Source organism: Convolutriloba macropyga, chromosome 4 (genome assembly GCF_964194025.1).
Source record: "Convolutriloba macropyga chromosome 4, txConMacr16.3, whole genome shotgun sequence".
NCBI classification, from domain to species: domain Eukaryota; kingdom Metazoa; phylum Xenacoelomorpha; order Acoela; family Convolutidae; genus Convolutriloba; species Convolutriloba macropyga.
Window position 1 is genome coordinate 16,086,288 of NC_134471.1, and position 22,389 is coordinate 16,108,676.

General features: G+C 34.6%; 1 protein-coding gene across 1 annotated transcript; it reads left to right on the forward strand.

The window, feature by feature from the left end:
* The first annotated feature begins 979 nt into the window (after positions 1 to 979).
* LOC142337478 (cytosolic carboxypeptidase 6-like) lies at positions 980 to 21,939 on the forward strand. Its single transcript, XM_075386728.1, has 10 exons — positions 980 to 1,900; positions 4,885 to 5,084; positions 5,436 to 5,601; positions 6,077 to 6,134; positions 8,180 to 8,317; positions 9,072 to 9,192; positions 12,419 to 12,473; positions 12,938 to 13,105; positions 19,754 to 19,908; positions 21,119 to 21,939. The coding sequence occupies exons 1-10, from the start codon at positions 1,620 to 1,622 to the stop codon at positions 21,472 to 21,474; spliced, it is 1,698 nt and encodes a 565-aa protein (XP_075242843.1). The 5' UTR covers positions 980 to 1,619; the 3' UTR covers positions 21,475 to 21,939.
* Positions 21,940 to 22,389: the final 450 nt, after the last annotated feature.

The following is a 22,389-nucleotide window of genomic DNA, read 5'->3' on the forward strand; positions in this document are numbered from 1 at the left end:
ATTGTCTCGGTACGAGTGTCCTAAAAATGTAGTTTTCGGAAAAGCAAAATAGTATTTATCTTTCTGTAGATCATTGATTACTTTATAAAAATAATAATAGCGCTGTAAAAAGTTGCAAGGGGAAGGAAGACAATGACGATTTTTATAAAGATAATGAAAAAATTTTCTCGGTAAAAGTGAAGCTATATTTTATGTTATGTTTAGTCTCAGCATGTTATGCATTAGCCATTTACAGAGCACGTGTTATTACATGGTAAATCATTATGTAAAAATATGGCAGCTGCAAATTATATATACCCACTAAACTGGGGTCGCAAACGGAAAAGATCAGTTATATGGCCACTGAGCCGGGGGAAGGGGGACAAAGTAGATCCAAGAATTCCGTCCCATTGCAAATCCACATAAAGTTTGGCACCAAAATAGTATAGTTAAGGTCGTTAGAGGGTCTGTGTGTTCCAACCCTAGTAAGTCGGATATCTATAATAAAAAAGGGATCTATTCTGTTTCGCCCCCCCCCCCCCGTGTTTTTTTTGCCCCCCAGTTACAAATTATATGTTGTTATACGGCACGTTACTATGTAAAAAATAGCACGTGCGCCTGGGGGGCGTAAAAAATATAAGCTCACCAAGCTGGGGGGGGGGGGGCAAAACAGAATAGGTCCTAAAAAAGTGCCAAATGCTGTATCTAATTCTCTAGGTGTGTTTACGTCGTAATTTGACGCAATCAATACATCACTTCAAATTCATCCATAATCACAATCGAAGCGTGGCTTAATCACTTAAAGAGAAAATAAAAACAATAAATGAGCCAGCTTGGCATTTCTTTTCATTTTATCCCACCGCACAGGCGTTTGCTCATAGAGATTGATTGTTTAGTCAAATTCACTCAAAATATGTGAAAATATATTTTTTCCCATTATTTTTCGCACAATCAATACCTTAAAAATTTAATATGAGTATAGGCCAGGCCATACACGTAAGAGCACAGTTATTATTGCCAAAAATAAAAACGCACGTGAAATTTTATTATTACGTTTTACAACAATATGGCCGCGGCATTTATTGGTACAACACTATACTACAAAAAACACTGTAACATGGCTGTTCCTTAATTTCTATTTTGTTTATCAATATAATACAAGCTCTGTTTACTGTTTGGCGCTAAGGGAGGTCAAAACGCTCGTGAATAAAATCTATCGGGAAAATTTGGACCAAAATTGACCAGAAAAACAAGATTAAATGTCGGTTAGAAAAATCGACCTTGCTGGGAAAATCTTGTTAAACTCTCCAAAAATCTTCCCAAAACTAATCGGGCTTGACTCAAACTGAGCTATCAAACAAATAATTTTTGGGAAACAAAGTTTTGAACTCTTTTCGATCAAAGAGTTCGCCCAACAATTTGACAATGTTTGACATTTCGAACAATTAAAGAGCGCCTAAAATTACAAAATTGGCATAAAATTAACCTAAGAAAACCACGTGTTTATTTATTACCATTTTTCTAATCTATTTATTATTTCGATCAACTGACCTTCAATTTATTTTGCTGTAACTAAACTTTACAAGTTATTTTTGAAGTGGTTATCTATTTTAACTTTGGGTACAGGTTTTGCACCTTGTATGAGTATGAGTGCCTCTTCAAATTCGTCAAAACCCGGATCACGACCCCAGACAAATTCGAAGTCATCGGGTTCTCAAAATGGAGGTCGTGAAAGTGTGGTAGAACCCCACGCACCACCCTCCCAGAACCCGAACTCCAATGTCAGTCGATCAAAAAGTAGGAATCCAAGTTCTCTAAATGAGGCTGATTCAACTGGCAGTGGATCCGAGGATGGGGTCGGCAATACTGGGGACGAGCCGGTAGTCGGAAACGTGAACAAATTTTGTGCAGTTCCTCCAGGGTGAGAAAAAAATTCTGGGATCTTTTTCGTCCCCCCCCCCCCCGTACGTTGCGTTATGCACCCCGGATCTATTCTGTTTCGCCCCCCCCCCCCCCCAGCTTAGTGAGCATAAATTTTTTATGACCCCCAGGCGCACGTGCTATTTTCTTACATAGTAACGTGCTATATAACAACATAAAATTTGCAACTGGGGGTCATAAAAAACACTGGGGGGGGGGGAAACAGAATAGATCCTGCACCCCCTCCACCCCCCCCCCCAGAAAGCACGTGTCATTATATGAAATCATTAAGTAAAAAATATTGCACGTGCTTCTGGGGGTGCAAATAATATGCTTCCGGGGGGGGGGGCACAAACGGAAAAGATCCAAATGGTTCTAAGTTCTGGCTCGGTAAATTTGGGTGGGTCCTTTCCATCATACCTCCCACTCCCCAACCTTAGTGGTTAAATAACTTAAATGAGGAGGCTATAATTTCGACAAAGTAGATTCCAATTTCCTATTATGAGTAGTTTTCCAGTTTTCCAATTTTGTAAGCATGAGTATTCGAGATTCTCACTGCTCATAAATTTATTACCAGGCTTTCCGGGGCAAAACAGAAAGGGAAAAACTTTGAGCCTTCCCATTGCCCCCATTGCCACCGCAGCTCAGTGAGCATATAAGTTAACGTATAATCCTCTCCCCTGGTTACCGTGAACACCGAAATGGGGACTATAATGGGAAGGACCAATTTTTTTTTCAAAATTGTTTTTTGCAGAAAACTGCGAGAGTGTCTGCTGAAACACTTGACTATTAAAAGCTGCGCATTTAGTGCGTTTGTCCACGTTTCACGGGTCTTGGCCATGACTTAGTGTCACATGGGACTTGATATGATACTAAAACAACCGAACAAATTATTACGACCAAATTTTTTTATTTTTTTTGTGTAAAATAATAGTATAACCAAAAGCTTAGAGTTTACATGCCTTCAGAGTAATCAGGAAAATGTAATAGAATAATCAAAATTTTTAAAAATTTTCTCATTAGTGATTCATGTTACCCATTAAGCTGTTCGTTCCTCTGTATATATATATATATATATATATATATATATATATATATACATATGTATATATATATATATATATATATATATATATATATATATATACATACATACATGTATATATATATATATATATATATATATATAAGTATATATATATATATATATATATATATATATATATATATATATAAGACCCAAATGATCCTAATTGTCTGTCTATTGTTATATTTTTATCCGACATTGCAAGGACTGTATTAAGTTTTTTAATGAAAAGAATCTTTCCCGTTGCTTTTACATAAAAAGACTACTTATTCCACATTCATATGTAATTCAATATCAATGATCTTTGACTCTTCTTAGTATACTTTTGTGTTCTTAATATCTGGTGCTTTGATCGTTTGTTTTGTTTCAACTGTAGGTGGATTGAACATAATCTAAAGGTTTCTGATTTTATCCTCTGGTTTAATTTTCTCTGAAGTTTCAACAGACTAAACTCTAAAATAAATAAATTAGCTGGTGGGAACTGTGATTTGAGAAAAAGATCACAACAAGTATCAAAATTACGACGCACCTAGCTAGCTTTAACGCTCCATTTAATCTGTCGACTTAAATGCTGTACGTTTTTGCTGATAATTGTAAAAAAACTCCCCATATTAACAAATGTGAGAAGATTAAAATTTTGAAAACATTTAGCCTTACTTACAAAAGCATATGGTTTCTTACCAGATATAGTGAGCGAATGTAAGCCGCCATTTTTCCTAAAACTAGTTTTAGATGTACTTCACATGACAATTTTGGTTCAAGGTGTATTTCTAAATAACCGCTCCCAGCAGATTTTATTGAATTCACTTTAAATGTGACTTTTGGTTCTACTTCATCCCTGGCAAAAAATAATGTATCTCTATTTTGTCAGCATTCGAAGTGAGTTTTCATTCATGTACCTCTCTGTCTTCAATAAAATGTTTCCAATACTTTTTTGCAATTTTTTTCTTCTGGTTCATAACGACATAAAATTCTGGTATCGTCTGCAAATTGTACAAGCTCAATGTCACCTCTCAGTTTGTCTGAGAAATCGTTAAAATTTTATAAATGATTTTAAGGGTCCTAAGACTGTGCCTTGGTGTTTTAAAGTAATGCGGAAATATGGGGTATTGATTCCCATAGAAAACTAGGTGGGTTTTCTTGTGGAAGTTCATTTCTTAGACCCAACAAAAACATTGCTTGGCTGGCCGGGAAGGCTGTACGATTTCTGTTGTCCATCAGTCTACCCTAAACGAGGAAAAAATATTGAATGCATTAATCATTCAAAGTTTTTTTTCAGTAATTGTTCAAAGGGCGCATTGATGATTCAAACAAACGATTAGCCAAATAAAGGCTTTAAGGTTTTTATGTTATCGTTGAATATAGTCAGTATTCAACACAGCACACTTGTTTAGAACAGTTTGACAACACTTTCTTGTTTTATAAACTATTTATTTCCCGGGTCAAGGTGTCACCGCTAAAAATCGCTAAATGATGTAAGATTTGCGGTGAATTTGAGAAAAAAGTGTAAGATTTGCTCTCATTGCAATGAATGTGGTTAAAAAAATTTTTTCACAGCTACCAGCAGAATGCGGTGAAAAAGAAATTAATATCAAGGAATTAAGTGACAGCTGGAGCATTGGATTAAGAAGTGGATGGCATGCAGGAGGTGAGAGGTTCGATCCCGTGTACGGAAGTTTCATTTTTGTAAAAAAGCCGGTATATACGGTGAAAAAAAAATTTCACCGCTAAAAACCGCAAATCTTACAAAAATTCACCGCATTCAACGCTAAAAATGCGGGCGCTTTGCGGTGAAATTTTTTTCACCGCTATTCATCGCGAATCTTACATTATTTTTTGACCAAATCTCGACCCGGGTTTTCACATAATTTAATAATAGTAGTTTCTTGCCAAATCAGGTACTCGAACAAACCAAAACGTGGCCATCTGATCTTCGATGCGTGTTTCGAGAGTGGCAACATCGGCAGAGTTGACTACATTTCTGACTTCGAGTACGACCTCTTCATCCGACCAGACACGTGCAACCCTAAATTCAGAGTTTGGTTCAACTTCACAGTCGAAAACACAGTCGAGGGCCAAAGGGTCATTTTCAACATCGGTTAGTTTAATTTATTATCAATAGATGATTTATTTGAAAACTGTGTTCCTAGGTTTGGGATAGAATTAATTCACGTTTAAATGAGTTTCAGAAGGCTTCCTTTCTGTTTCAGTGAATTTCAGATTGTTTGAACAGGAGTTATTTTCTGTTTCAGCAAATTTCAACAGCAGTCTTTTCTGTTTCAGTGAACTTAAACATGTCTGAACAGGAATCTTTTTCTGTTTCAGTGAATTTCATTGGCAGTTTTCTCTGTTTCAGCGAATTTCATTGGCAGTTTTCTCTGTTTCAGCAATTTTCATTGGCAGTCTTGTCTGTTTCAGTGAATTTCAGCAGGGATTTTTTGCATTTCAGTGAACTTCAGCAAGACTAAGTCTCTGTACAGAGAAGGCATGACACCGTGTGTGAAGAGCACGAGCAGACCCAAGTGGCAGAGGCTGCCCACTAAGAATGTCTACTACTACAAATGTCCAGACCATCACAAGAATTATGTCATGTCTTTCGCATTCTGCTTTGACAGGTTCAACCACTGCTTTCCTGGCATCTCAAATAAGAGTTCCGGTTCTATTCAGATTTTATCCCCCGTCACTTTACTTTATGTGAACTAACTTAATTACACTGTGTTAATAAGATGTCATATATGTACTGACAACATGAGGTCCTCCAAAAACCAACGCCATGTTTTTTAACAAAATTTTCATGTTTTTCATAAGAATGGGAGATTAAGTCAAAATTGACAAGAATTGGTATTTATTTGAAATTCTGCGGGTTCTAGGAAGATAGAGTATTCAATGTCATGGAACACAAAAATATGACTTTTAAAATTGTGTTAAATTTTTCTCATTTTGTTCTTAGAGAATAATTTAAAAAATGATTGTTTTGTGTAATTTGTTGTGGGCTTCAAAATTGTAAAAAAAAATGGAACTACAGAAATTAAATTTGTAAAATTTTTGGCAAGCTTTTAATTGATGAAACTGACGGTCTTATGTTTTCAGGCAGAAAGACGTGTACCAATTTGCCTATTGCTACCCCTACACCTACAGTAGATTACAGGTGAACTAAAATTTTTGATACTTTTCGAAGCTGATTTTTGCTTTAACTTTTTAGGACTAAATGATTAAACTTGGGTAAATCGTCTGCTATTAATCTAATACATTACAAAAATTGTCATTCCGGCCAAAATAAAAAGAAAATGTAGAAGTCAAAGATATAATAAGCTGAACAAAGAAGGTTTCGTACTATCCATGATCACCCATCCAATACAAGAACGAAACTCCAGATGCAAATTAATTGATCAGTCCAATCTCAATTCTGCCTGGGTGCAAAATAATTCATATCCGATATATGAACATTTTTTATTGATTGGCATCCGTAATTGGTTTTATAGAATTTTGAAATTCTGAGAGGAGAATTTTCCTATAAAATCTCCAACAAATAAAATAACTGCTTGAACATTCGTTAAAACCAAGAGCTAGAGAAGTGGTAACTTTACGAACCTTATCCTTAGTAAAAAACTGGGTTAGACCAGGCCATTCTACTACTCTTTATAATCAGATTTGTAGGCTGTGATATGTGAACTTGGCTGGAACTATAAAAAATGTGTTCCAGTTTGGCTCAACAATGAACGGTTTCAAAGACCTTGGCTTGATCTTGAAACGCTATCTTGGATTGATCATCGGCAATAGAAGCATAATCAATTTTGGATTGAACCAATATATAAATGTTCTGTTGTTCACAGAAACTAACTGATTTTCTGACAACTTTCCCTCTGCAGTGCGCAGCAAGAATAAATCATAGAAAAAAAAACAGATCTTTTCTGGGCTTTGAAGAAAATTTAAAAAGTAACAGTTGAAGTAACCTTCTGCTGAAGGACTCCTACTGGTTTCAGCTGATCAATTAAATAAATCAGGTGGCATCCGTAATTGGTTTTATAGAATTTTGAAAATCTGAGAGGAGAATTTTCCTATAAAATCTCCAATAAATAAAATAACTGCTTGAACATTCGTTAAAACCAAGAGCTAGAGAAGTGGTAACTTTACGAACCTTATCCTTAGTAAAAACTGGGTTAGACCTTAGTAAAAAACTGGGTAATAAACTGGGACTTCTACTGGTTTCAGCTGATCAATTAAATAAATCATGTGGCATCTGTAATTGATTTTATAGAATTTTGAAAATCTGAGAGGAGAATTTTCCTATAAAATCTCCAACAAATAAAATAACTGCTTGAACATTCGTTAAAACCAAGAGCTAGAGAAGTGGTAACTTTACGAACCTTATCCTTAGTAAAAAACTGGGTTAGACCAGGCCATTCTACTACTCTTTATAATCAGATTTGTAGGCTGTGATATGTCTGATATAAGTTTAAGCAAGAGTTGTATAGCCTCAACTATGATATAGCTATAAAGTAAAAAAAATAACTATGAAATAGATGGAACTATGATCGGAAAGTATACCAAGTTCCCAAGTCATAATAAAAGATCAAAGCCCAAGAGCAATGTGTTGTTTATGAAGAAAATCTCGTTCTGGTTCACTCCACAACCAATCCAGTCGACCATCGACAACTTTAATTTGAACGTATGATCCATTGCCACTCAGGTATTTCAGGGTTACTGAAAACCGTGTTGTTGTTCACTCGGTTCGTTCACCTTTCCATAATACATGGCTAATCCTATTAGTCAAGTCGTCTACGAATAAGTAACACTATCCCAAGAGTGACGTACTCAAATTCGTCTCCTGAAAGGAGAGTGGTGATTGATAATCTTAACATAACACATCAAAACACTCGCATCGAAGACATCTGTGGTCCTTCTCTTTTATGTTCAAGTCCAAGGAGGTCTGAACTTAAAAACACCTGTGTTTCTCAGAGTAGCTATAGCGAATTGAAATAATGCCAAACTCTAATACAAGAAATTTATATATTTAAAAGTAAAGATTCCAAACATACCACGTAACTCATACCTAACTAATTAAAAGCTAGAACTGATCAAAAAGTGCTCTCAAAAAGTCTCCTATGTATCTGGTAATTCTTCAGTTGAGCCTGCTTAGACCCCCCTAACAGTCGGTCACTCTAAATTCAGCAAACATTTCGTGACTTTCAGGCTCACTTGGATGCGATAGAAAAGAAGAAGTACTCCTACTTCAAAAGAGAGAATTTGACATCAACAGTGCAGCAGAGAAGACTCGATCTTCTCACAATTACAAATGAGGAAAACCTGGACCCTGGAAAACGGCAAAAGGTGAGAAGAACAAAAAAGCTGATTAACTGGTGCCCGGTGAAACCAAATCATCCTGTACAATTAGGTAATACAGGCAAGATTATGATATTTTTGACGGAACTAAAAGGACGATAGCAAATTAGTTTGAAATTTTTAAGCCGCTTTTGCAAGACATTTTGAAATTTTTAAGAGTTATGACAATTGTTCATGGGAAATGTACAAGAATTTTCGAAGCTTGCACACATGTTGAATGTTGACGTTTTCTCATCAACAGTATAACCAAGATTTTTTCCAGATACCTATTTTTACAGGGTGTGCTATAAAGATGCTCGATGTTGATTCATCGTGTCTCTACATTTTCGATACCTGCATAACGTGAAAAATATACTTCTGTCAAATTGGAAAAAACCTCGCCTCCCAAAAGTCAATCAATTATAGGCAAGTATCAAAAAATTCTTGATCAATCAACAGAAACTCTTGATTTTGTAAAAATCATAATTGGCCATGCCTTGTTTCATTTGATCTGGCAATTCGTCGTCCGATTTGGCAATTCATATCGGTCTAAACTTCGCCGTTTTAAAAATAACTTTAACTTAAAACCAAAAAATTGCTTAGAATCTAGATTAAAAGAGTTCATGATTCTTTTTAAAACCAGTACGGTGATAATCCCGAACATATTACTTTTTTAATCAACTTGTAAACTTCTTACAAAATTTATATTCATAATGTATCGAAATTATGTGTTAATGATGATGACTAATAGTACCTTCTGTAGGTGGTGGGTGTGACTTCGAGGGTGCACCCTGGAGAGAGTCCGGCCTCATTCGTGTGCCAGGGTCTCATTGACTTCCTCATCTCCAACCAGCCGGAGGCACAGATACTCAGACAGTACATAGGTGAGCTAAATCGAGTGCTTCCCTTTCCCAGTTAATCGAAACTTCATACACCTTGATAAAACATGCATTATCCTGACATTTCTTTCAAAACTCATAAAGATAAACGATGAAGATTTCTTGACAGCTCTTGACAAAATCTTGATAAATCTTGATAACACTTCTTATCTTTTCTGATCGCTGCTCGAATCGCTTCCCCAGAAAAAAATCAATACTCTTCTGAGAACTCAAAGTAGAAAATGAAGGTAAAGGGGATCAGTGGCAATTTTCAGCCTGCAACTTTTCAGATCTTGTTTCTTGCTACCCATCCAAAGATCTTGCAATGTCGTAGAAATCCTGATATTTTCATGACAAGTACCATGTCAAGATCTCGGCAATGTATACCAAGATTTAGTATGTTTCTTATCAAGTTTCAGTTCACTGGGTTTCCCACGTGAACAACCTTTCCGTTTGTCAGTAATTTTAATTCAAAAAAATATAGGATCAAAGTAATATGACGTTTGGCATCAAGGAGACCCAAATTGTGTTCAAACAATAAACACGGATCATAGTAGCAATCTAGTTCAGGACTGAATCACGATATTATAATTCTGTATTTCCCGGGTCGAGGTGTCAACGTTAAAAATTGCTAAAAATGTAAGAATTGTGATGAATGCGATGAAAAGATGCGATGAAGAATTGCGATTTTTTGGCATTGAATGCAGCGAAAACGGTTTTAAAAACAGAATTCACCGCTAAGAATCGCAAAACTTACAAAAATTCCCCGCTAATTTCTTCAAAGACGAAAATATTGCAAAAAAGTTGTAAGAATAGCGTTGAATGCGTTGAGAGTTGTAAATGAAATTCGCCGCTAAGAATCGCAAATCATACGGAGCGCAAAAAAGTTGCAAAAAAAGTTGAACATTATCGGTGCATGCGCTAAGAGCAGTAAGAAAACAATTCACCGCTAAAAACCACAAACTGTTCAAAATTTCACCCCTAAGTTAGCACACTCTCCTATCGACTTTTATTTTTATGAAACTAAGTAAGATTTGAGTTGAATGCGTAGAAAGCGTTAAAAAATTTTCATTAACAGCAAAGTTCACTGAGTTGCTCACACAGCTGCAGTAATGGAATCAAAGGTCGTGTTTATAAAACAAAAAAGAATTTTTCTTCATGATTTCTTTTCACAACCCTTAACTTGTCATTTTTAATAAATATTTCTGTCGCAACCAGCAGACAGATGGAAGACGTTTAACTTTTCAACAAAAAATTTTAAAACAACCAACATAATTCACGAAAACATATTGCGTTACAGGCTCTGCGTCATGCGAAACGAAAACTCAAATAAATTCAAACTCATAATCAGAGATCCCTATATATGGGAAGTCTTAAACCTCAAGATTATTTGATGCAGTTTCTCTAGAAAAAAGTTAGATTATATTGGTAAATACGCAAAAAATGTTTTTCAAAAATAGTGAATTGTAATCGGAACAAGAAGTTGTTCAAATCAGTTCAAACTCATAGTCAGAAATCCCCTATGTATCAAAAGTCCGAAATATTGAGAATTTTTTGTTTAATTGCTCTAGAAAAAAATTACAATTTTGATCGGTGGGAAGAATTAAATCTAAAATCCGCCATATCTCAGGTCAACTTACTGGTAAAAATCACTTTACGCGGTGAATTTTTGTACGATTCGCGGTTTTTAGCAGTGAAGTTTTTTAATCGCTTCCTGTTGTTAAAGGTTAATTATTTTTTCGTTGCTGAAGCGGTGAAAACAAAAAAGTCAACGCCCAAAAACCAAAACCAAAAATAATACAAAATTTCAACGCATTTTTTTCCATAACGTTTATTGAATCTGATTTAAATTCGAAAGAATTATCATTAAAGTAAGTGATAGTTGGCGCAGTGGAATATGAATTTGTTTAAATGCGAGAGGTTCGATCCGGTCTGCCGATAATTTTTTGTAGCAATTCTGTCGCATGCGGTAAAATAATAATTCTATCGTTTAAAATCGCAAATATTACAAATTTTTACAGCTAAAAACCGAAAATTTTACAATAATTCAGCGCTTTCACCACATTCATTGCCAATAGATCCGGGCACTTTGCGGTGACAATTTTTTTCAGTACTATTCACCGCAGTACTTATAATATTTTTTCGCTAAAACCTTGACGTGGTTTTACTATGGACATATTCTGATTATTCCACAATGACAAGATAGCTATCAACTTGAAAGAATCTTGCAAGATATCCTTTCGAGTTGCAATTATGTTCTCGTCATTGGGTGTTGCAATCGAGTTGTTGCATCTGCAAAGAAGAACAAAAAAGTAACACACAATTTTTTGAATAGGTGTTTTTTGGTTTCAAAACATCCCAAAATTTTTTTTTCAAATGCGCCTCCGTTTCCACAAAAAAAAATTATATTATCCGCAATTTGTTAGAGATATATGGTTGATCTCAGATTTAATTTACAAATTTTGGTTGTGTTTGAATTTTTGCAGGAATTTAGCACGATAACCATTCATCTTGCGAGATATTTGTGCAAGGTTATGCAAGACAACCATTGGTCTCACCTGGAGATGTCTGGAAAAAATTTAATCCTTGATGTTAGAATTTTTTGACAAAAATTTCTACTTATTGAACGTGTTAGCTGGAGAGATGAAGCTTTGAGAAACAAGAAAAACGAAAGAAAAGGATTATCTGAAATGCCCAATAAGTTCGAGAGCTTAAGACTAGTTGTCTTTAACGGTTAGCACGCTAGACATGCAAGCAAGATATGCTGATTCGATTCCTTTACCGGTCCCTTTTCATATAAGTTGTCAGTAACAAGTCCCTAACACGTCTGATGACCTAAGTGTTCACATGCGATAAATGATATGCTATGGGACAACGGTCTAGGCAATGATGACCAAATAAAGTGTTCCCTAGTTGAGTTGTCGATTTATGGAAAGACCAAAATTTATGTGGACCAAAATCGGGTACGAAATGACCAGGAATAGACTCATGAAAAGACTTTTGGTCGTCTAAAATTAGTGTAATCGACCATGTAAATAAATGAGCCAAGTTTCAACTCCCCTTGACTTTACACGTGCTTTCATAACATTGATCTTACAATGATATTGAAAGTGATTTTTTCTCCTAGTTACATTTTGTACTGTATATGTGGGGAAACAATTGAAAATTTTAAAAGTTTTAGACAATTTTATATGACTGAAGATTTTTTTATTGAACTATTACTTTGTTTCAGTATTCAAAATCATACCCATGTTAAACCCAGACGGTGTCTACTTGGGCAACTACAGGTATTCAATGTGAATCATTTCTTATTTTCCATAACTGTCTCATCATTTTACTATGATTTTTCCCCGATCTCTAGAACCAGATCTGAGATACTTCTTCATTTTAATGAACTTAATGTACTATAAAGATATCTCAGAGAGATTAAGTTAGCAAATTATTGACTTTTGATTTTTAAATATGCGTATAGCATTTTATACTTAATAATCGACTGTTATAATGTAGAACAATTCATTTAAAAACAAAATGCTAAGCGTAAATATAAAAATCAAAAGTCAATAATGTATTTACTTAACCTCTCTCACCATCGTCCATTATTGTTTACCCCTTTAAAAGTCAGTGGAAAAAAAGTGGAACACTTTTTCCACTCTTTAATTTTGCCAATATTTAAGAATATAAAATAGTATAAAATTTAGGCGGATAGAATTATTGAGTTTTTTTTATGTTATATGGAATATGCTGATATTAGGTCATCATTGATGGGGTTCGACCTGAACAGACATTGGGGCAACCCGTCTGCCTGGGCCCACCCCACCCTCTACGCAGCTAAAAACTTCTTCCTGGATCTGGACTCGAATGATGACGTCAATGTGCAGATGTATTGTGATATACACGCCCACTCCACACTCATGAACGGGTCAGTTAGTCCCGGATCGAGAAAAAATCGGAAAAATATGTCAGATAAGCGGTGAAAATTTGGTTTTTTCACGGCAAATTTCGTGCATAATTTTGCGATGAAATGCGGTGAATGCGGTGAAATTATGTAACTTCACCACTAGAGTAATCGGTGAACTTACAAAACTTCACCACATTTCAGCCGTTACTACAAGTTACCGTCCTTAGCTGAAATAAGTACAAAACAAGAACATTCCTTCAAACTGAGAATAATTCTTCCCATCAACAGAAACAATAACGCTTGCTGTTCGAAAATCCTGCCAACTAAAACTATCGGTTGATTGACAGCTACGCTCTTATGAACGGGACAGTGAGACAGTTCTTACAGCTCAAATGTTTAAGTCAAGTTCAGCTTTGTCAGAGATTTTTTCGGAGCGCAATTGGACTAAAGATGTTCATATTAATGGTCAAAAAGTATTTAATCATTTATTTGGTAAACTGAAAATCATATAGACTCTCATGTAGCTTCATAAATTAACATATTTGTGGGGAAAAAAACAATTAAAGTTAAAACTGTTAAAAGGAATCTAATCAACGAATTATAATATTGTATCTAGGGTCGAAAATTTTCATAGACTAGGGGTGTTGCAAACTGTTTGAAACTGTGGGATATATAATTTCTTTCGCCAAATTTCTTAATCGAGTTTTTTTTTGCTAAATATTTAAAAGTTTTGATAAAACCAGCATAACCTTTTCGAGAGTTCAATCCACTGATCACTAGGGTGTAATCACAAACATAACATAAAAGTAGAAAAAATGATTTTGATATTGTGGCCCTATAATATGATTGAATCGTACAAGCATAAGTTTATTGAAGAGAGCTTTCAAATGAAAACTCTGAAGCACCTTACAAAAAGTAAGGTTGAAAACCAAAATAATTGTGCCCTAATGATATCCTCAGAAAATAGGGTGAATCGATTTTGTTAAAAAATTCCTTAATATATTTTGCTGCATTGATGCTCTTAATGAGATTTGTTGATACACGCTAGTCGTGCACGCATGTTAGTTTAATCGCAATCTTTTTCTCGGAATATGCGCAATATGTTGAAAAAAATGTGTGGCGGAATACTCTTTTGCAAAATGTTCTGACCCTGTTCATTGGCATTATTCGGTTAACTGTCTACCAGATGAAGCACAGGGAGAGTTATTTTGGAATCAAATGAATATTCCCGGAACGAGTTTCAAGTAATGACGAGCACTTCTCCAGTAATATACACGTTTTGAACGGACAAACCAGTGCGGATTACGTCGTCTCTCTTAAGATTTGTGAAGACTTGCCAGGAATAGCTCAAGACTTGTTAAGTCTATGTCAAGTCTTGGCCATGACTTGGCAAATCTAGAGCCAAGTCTTTACCAAAGCGTGACAAATCTTGGTTATTGCGCAGTTAATAAGTGAGGTCCAGCTTTAAGAAGACTGATTTATTATTAATGCTTTTCAAAATTAGCTGATTTTCGTCAGATTTTTTTAAAGAAGTTCTGTAATCTGACCTTGCTGCTCCTGACTTTAGCATCTGTCAATTTAAAAGGTGCCATCTATTCACGCTGTACCCATTTTTCTCAATGGCCCGAAAGGGGTGGCCGTGACTGGTATTCTTGTAGGTGATATCAAAAAGTTTTTCGGCCTCAATCGAATAAATTCTGTCGAAGTTCTCAATTTTTCTGTACTTTTTATTTCAATTTGGAGAGCGGCTTTGCAATATGGCAATATTTTCTTTCGTTGCGAAACAAAAAGAGTCCAACACCAAAAACTGTGCATGACTCAATACTTGTCCAGTCATGGCCGAGACATGCTCAAGAATTGTGAAGTCTTTGCCTAGACTTGACTCAATACTTGCGAAGACTTAAAGCTTTATTCAAGACCTGCCACGTCTGAACAGTGACATGACCAGAGCTCTGATGGAGTACTGATCCAAGATGTGCCAGCCAAATAGTAGCAGATTTAAATAATAACATTTTGCCGTTTTTTATTTTTGAGTAATTTATTTAGGAAATACTAATTGAACGTCAGAATTTAGCATGTTGCCAACAAAGTATTACAGGAATCTTTATGAGTACAAAAAAATGAAAACAAGCGGCAAACTTTACTTATAAATTGACGCGTTATCATTAATTTTTTCAACGTAACTCTTCTCAGGAAACCTTGGACAATTGTTAACAAGAACACGGAGCTAAGTAAAAAAATATATTTATATACTAGGAAAAAACATCACTCCTTGCGTAAAAACATTTTAAAAGAAAAGATTTATCAAGTCAGATGAAGAGACTGCAAAGCTGACAATAATATGGACAATAAGTCATTTTCATATCTTACTGTAGCTTAATTTGAAGCAATTTGCTGAATTCTACCAGTAAACCTGGCTTTCATTTAAACTAAAGCAAAAGTATAGATCTTTGAAGAAAAATTAAGTTATTTGTTGAATTCAACTGTCATTTTGACCGCGGAGAGTGAACTCTTTGCATAGACTTAACTCAAGACTTGCCAAGACTTAAGAGTTTATTCAAGACGTATCACAACTGAACAGAGCTCTGATAAAGTACTGGTTCATGATGTGCAAGCCAAAGAAGAGCAGATTTTAAAAATAATTTTTTGTCGTGTTTTTGATTTTTGAGCAATTCATTTAAGAAATACTCATTGAGCGTCAGAATTGAGCATGTTGCAAGCAAATTATTACTGGATTTTTTTTAAATATAAAAAAATAAAAAACGGCAAACTTTCCGCGTTACCAATAAGTTTTTTACAGTAACTCTCCTCTGAAAACCTTGGACATTGTTAACAAGAACACGGGGCTAAGTAAAAAAAAATATTTATATACTAGGAAAAATAAACTCCTAGAGTAAAACATTTTAAAAGAAAAGATTTATCAAGTCAGATGAAGAGACTGCAAAGTTAACAATAATATGGACAATAAGTCATTTTCATATCTTACTGTAGCTTAATTTGAAAGAATTTGCTTAAACTCTACCAGTAAACCTCATTTAATTTAAAGCAAAAGTTTAGATCTTTGAAGAAAAACTAAGTTATTTGTTGAATTCAACTGTCATTTTGACCATATACATTTGAAAGCGCCGAATCTTCCTTTACTTGCAATCTGGATTCAAGGCAACATAAAATGTCAAAATTGAAAACACTGAACACGCAAAATATCTGTAAATAAATTTTTGTAAGCAATTCAAAAAATATTCAAAGGTTTAGGTGATAGCCTTTCAGAGAAGTTATCATTTCCTTTGCATACAAAACAAATTGTTTTCTGAAAACATAAAGATATTAATAGGAAAAACAACATGGATTAACTTAAGGCTTTTAAATTATACACGAAACAAAAATTTCCTGTTGAAATGGGTAAATTTGTCACGTCATTAGAAACAAATAATTAGAACATTCTTAACATAATTTTTTGTATGATCGGATTTTTTAGCTAGAATCTTTGTGTAAATGTCCAAATATATGTGCTTGAATCTTTTTTTATGCTGTTAACCATAATAAAGAAAAAAAATTTACAGGCGAAATTGTTTCTCTGAAATCCTAAAAATACTTTGAGAAAACTATTGATTATCACAAAAGGAGAACTAAACATAGGAACAAAACCAAAATTGAGCAACAGTTTTTGAAAATCTAATAACATAGAAAAACTGAAAATAATTTCTGATTAAAAAGAAATTAAAATTGTTGACTAAAGATCTCTTACCCCCTGGCCTAAATAAGAACCGGTTCTTATCATTAAAAAAAAACAAGGGAAAAAGTTTGGAAAGTAGCACTGTATTTAAATATCAGATCATCATGTCATTGAGAATCAAATGGATGCATTGAAATTATACCGATTTCCTAATAATCTCAGTTATCGGTGAGAAAGATTAAAGGCCAGCATTTCAGCATAAAATGTAGTTAGTCTGTCTGATTTAAATTTAAACAATGTGCGTACGCGCATAATGTTCCGACACCGCTCATCCACACTCTTGGTTTAATTGGCTACCAAAAGAAAGCGAAAACTTTCAAAAACATACATATCGTTCAATAAACCCAAAATTAGATAATATAAAGCCACCCTAGGGGGCTGATGGAACCTGTCGTTAATAGGACTACCAAAAAATACAATAATAAAAATCAAATAACAAAAATAACAAACACTAATTACGACCAAAACTCGATGTTTACATTAAAAAAAAGAACAACAAAATCAAACTCGCATAAGATAAAACCTAAACAAAACAAAATAAGCTATACTTCCTTAGAAAAGATTTTGGACCTGTCCTCAATGCAACTGGCTAACAGGTCGACAAAGAGAGCAAAATGCGCGAAGTTCAAAAATACGTTTCCATTTTTAAAAACAAATTATTTCAAAGAGATTAATATCATTAATTATTAACTGAAACCGCTAAAATGTTCATTTATATCTTCATAGAAAGCAGAGACCTTTCATTATCCATACCACTACAAAAAGAAAGACAAATACCGGCAAAGTAAAAAAGTTCAAGTGATCTTTGCGCGAAAATTGCAGTGAGGTAGTTAACACCATAAAGCTGTCACTAAGAGCATCAAAAACTCTCAATTGCAACAAAATTGCAATGCCAATAAAATCTACCATCAATGTTATCATTTAAAAAGAAACCGAAAATCCGTTAAAATGTATAAATATATAATCTCAAACATTTTTTGAAATTTTGTTGTAAGAGTAGTAACAAAGCCAAGAAACAAGCGATTAAAACTAAAACCGTTATGATGATTAAAATGCAGCTCACTGGATACTCTTTCTTACCTGTTTTTACAGAGACTAAGCAACAAATCAACCGAAAAACTATCTAAAAAATGGCGAAGCTCAAAAATCCAAATATGTTTTTGAGAACAAATATTTTCAAAAGCCCTAACAGACATAGGATTTCAAAAAGTTGATTAATTAGGTTGCAACACCATAGGAAGCCAAATGCGCTGGTTATTAATGAGACTAAGTCACCAGACTACAAAACAAAAAGACAAATACAAGCAGAAGCCCAAACTTCACAAACAATTTTGCGACATAATTGTTCAAGGAACTGTAATTTTAGGTTGTTACTTCTCATCTTAACATCAACGGGTCAACCTTATGAAAGGACAACGTAGACTTCACAACAAAAACAGACCCAAAATTTGAACAGTATAGAAATATCGAAACTATTTTATGAAGCTAAATGGTCGAAGCCATCAGTAAAAACATATAACCAACCAAGAAAATAATCTTTGAAATAACAAAAGTAGTTGAGACTTCTCATTATTCAGGTTTATTACTCGATGATAAACATAAAAGGAAAAAAGGGACAGTTGAAAAATTTTTATTTAATTTAATTTGAAAGTCATTAAAACAGATAGCTATGAACCGAAGTCTTTGAAAAGTTTCAATTATACGTCATGTGAATGCAATTGAGACCTACCATTATCAGGTATACGTCGTAAATGAACAAGACAAATATAGGCAAAGATAAAAAAAAACCACTATCGTTTGCGAGAGAACTGTGTCTCAGCCAAAAAGCGTAGAATATTCAACAAAAACATTTTCACAACGCTTGCGCCTTTTCAAAATTTTTCTGTTTTTGAATTGAACCTGTCAATAATTCCTTGTCAATGTGAAATTTCGCTAAGGAAAGAAAATGATTTTAAAAAATATTCAATCATGCTCAAAAAACAAACAAAAAATTGAAAACTCGTAGTATCAAAACTAAGAAATCTTCGGTTAATTATAACACCCTTGAAAACAATAAATCATAACTCAGAGGAAATGAGTTTCTCCTGTTTTTACTGAGACAACACCTGAAGTTGATAAAAGTAAGATAAATTAGTTGAAAAGTTCAAAAATTCACCGACATTTTCTTAAAACAAATGAATTCACAGTCACAAGAGACATTATTTAACAAATGAAAACAAAGTCTAGGTTCACTTTTCTTTCTTAAAAAACAAATCGGATCTTTGATCGGGGAGTTTGAATTATTGGTCTACAGAAAGCATAACAAATGAAAGCAAAACTTAAGAAGTCCATAAAATGTTACGAAAGCAATTGGTCAGCCAGAAAAACCATGAGCTTAACTCTGAAATCATGGGGTCTCATCATTGGGCCTATTTTTTTCGTAAATAGGATCTGTCAATGATTGAGTCCTGGTTTGATAATCTTGTCAGTAGTTTACATAAAAAACTATAAATGCGGAAACATTTTTTTAAGAAAGCCCCATTAATATCTAAAATTTGTTTAACCGTAAGGATCCATGTTGGGATCAAGATCAGCCCTGATATTGGTGCATGGCTAAAAATACACTACTTTGTTCAAGTGGTTGCGAAATAGATTGATTTTTAAACACAATTTTGCAGTATATCAAAAAAAAATCATGAAGAGGGTAAGTGTTTCGAAACCAAGTGACTGAGTTGATCTTTGTAAGATCTGCTACGAATAAAGTGTAAAATAGAATTTCACCGCATTTTTTACAAAAAGGTCCACCATCTTCGCCGCTAAAAGAAACGAGCACTTTGCGAAGCAAAATATTTATTTTCAGCTATTCTCCACAAATGTAGCTTTATTTCTCTTTAATACTTCTTCCCGTTAGATCGTCTTAATGCAGCATCTGTTCGTAATTGCCGAATTTTTTTTAGCTTCATGTATGGTAACATCTTCGAGGACACGAGTAGGTTTGAGAAGCAAGCAGTGTTCCCTAGACTCATGTCCCACAATTGTGACGACTTCTCAATGGCAAACACCAACTTCAACAGGGACGTCGTCAAGGCAGGAACTGGCAGAAGATACCTTGGTACATATTTTATTATTTTAAAAATGACACTATGGTACCAAAAATTACATACAGAAAAATTTGTGCTCTCTGAGCGTTATTTTTGCTCAAAAAGGGTTGGTTTTTGCTAAGAAAAAGCATGAAACTGAAATTTTAAACCAGATTATTCTCCTTTTCTCCGTTTACACAGAGAAGATGGTTAAGCTGATTTTTTTCTTTTCCTGTTTGACATGTTTCTGCGATTCGAAATGTACAATTTTTTGGACCAAAAATAAAAGCAACTCAGTTTAAAATGCAGAATGCATGCAAACAATACAAGGAAAATAACAGGCTCAAGGCCACTTCAGCAAAAGAATGAGGACACTGTATTACGAATGGCCCAATTAAGGAAAGAAAGTGAAATGCTGTCTTTTAAGTTACCGCTTTATCTAACGCAGCTAAAATTTCTCAAGAAAAGTCTACCTTTACAATTTAGGTTAATTCTTAGCTTTAAAAAAACTAATATTTATTGTTCTTATGGTGGACTATTCAGTCACACAACTTTTCATGAGTTGATAGTTGTCTTTCGGTTGTGTAAATATTTGTTGTTATCTCTCGCCACTCTCATGGATGCTCTTTCTTGTGAAAAAGGGGTATGTGTTGCGGTTACCAATAAGTTCGGTCACTGTATATACCTGTCAAAGTCTGAAAATGAGAACACAGGCCATCCGACAATTGTACTTGTTTCTCCTTATAACAAGGCTGCCAATAGACTCTGAATTGATGATAAACTATTATATTAGCCTTTTCCCGCGCCTATCGCTGAATCGCGTGTATCATCAAAATTTTCACTTAAATTACCTTTTGATGGGTAGGAATATTATATGTGCAAACGTACTTTTCGGATTTGCCCTGGTTGGGCTCCTTTTAAAGCCTTAAAGTATAAAGAGCTAGAGCTACTTATTTCTGCGCGCGAAGTAGGCTTACCTATTCTCTCAGACTAACCGACTCTGTAAAACACTGAAGGAATACTTCAATTATTACGGCGTATAGTATACATAGAACCGTAGTCAAGGTGGAAGATAAACGCATACTGCAGCTATCTACTATACTGACTGACTGAAGTCAGGCGTGCTAGCACTATATGAAAGAGAATAGAATCTTCTCAGTCTCTGATTGGTGGAGAATACATTCTGTACGTATTCAAATGTTGTCAGCAAGTTTATCTTTTTACTCTATTTTTTGTTCACAGGTGGTGCCATGAATGAAGACGCCCTCTGCTACACCTTAGAAGTCTCCTTTTATGGTTATATGACCTCAACCTCTTCCCAAGTTATACCCTACACCGAGGAAGCGTACATAAAGCTAGGCCGCAACTTTGGCAAGACATTCCTCGACTATTACCGTCTAACTGGAATCATCCCTGAGAAAATTCCCAACTCTTTGTCCTTAAAAGGAAACTCAAAGAAGAGCAAGAAGTTTTCACGTGGGGATGCCCCAAACGGTGGTGGCGTTGGGGGTGGGGGAGGGGCCTTGTTAGAGTATGCGAGTAACGACAGCAGTAGTAAAGGTCGACAGTATTTATCAGCAGCCATTAGTCAGCAGTAGACCATAAATAAATGTATTTAGTCATGAAATTAGCGCAATCGGAAAAATTATTTTTTCACAACACGTGACCAACAGTACGCAAAAAATATGACTCTAATAATACTCGTTTTTGCTCGTTCGGTCGTTTGAAGGATATCTTGTGTGTAAAATTTTACTTAATAGGACCTAAATTTAATAGGTTTCTAAGTGTCTCGTGAACTGGCCAATTATTGCCTTATGCTGGTTAACTAGTTAATTTCTTGGGTAAATAAAGACGTGAAGAAAAGTTTCAACGTCTATATAAGTAACAGAGAGTTAAAAAACACAAAACGTCGATATTTTTCCGATTGCTCATTTTAATGTTACAAAAGCAGTTTCTATATCTCAAACTCATTAACAAAAAGGACGAAACTACTGAGTATGCATCATGTTCAATACCAAGCTTCTGTTAATAGCAACGAAATAATTTAAATTCTTCCAAAGTTTTTCATTGCACTGTCAGGCTGAAAGCGAACACGATTACTCCGCAGAGGCACACCCAAATCGTCACGGGCAAATTTGCCCGATCTGTGTATTTCTTGTTCGTTTTTCCTATGTTAATACATTGAAAATGCAACAATATTGCGAAAAATAGCTACTTTAGCAAAAACAGGCAAAATTAAAGGGAAATGCGCAACCCGTGTTCGCAAAGGTGTCCAAACTTTAACCGCGAATTTGAAATACAAGCTATGTGTCACGAATCTGCTTGATTTATGTATCTTTTTTTCGACCGCAACGTAACTCGATTTCGCACTATAATCCGCATTTAAGCCTAAATTAATGCTTGTTTTTTTGACCATGTAAGAATGGTTATTAAAGTTTTATTACTACTACTAATACTATTACTACTACTACTACAAAAGGCAATCAAAATTATTGCGAAAAACAGATATCTAA

Coding starts and splice junctions, on each gene's coding strand:
- LOC142337478 (XM_075386728.1), top strand. CDS start 1,620: ATGAGTATGAGTGCCTCTTCAAATTCGTCAAAACCCGGATCACGACCC. Junction 8,318..9,071: donor ACCCTGGAAAACGGCAAAAG/GTGAGAAGAACA, acceptor TACCTTCTGTAG/GTGGTGGGTGTGACTTCGAG. Junction 19,909..21,118: donor AACTGGCAGAAGATACCTTG/GTACATATTTTA, acceptor TTTTGTTCACAG/GTGGTGCCATGAATGAAGAC.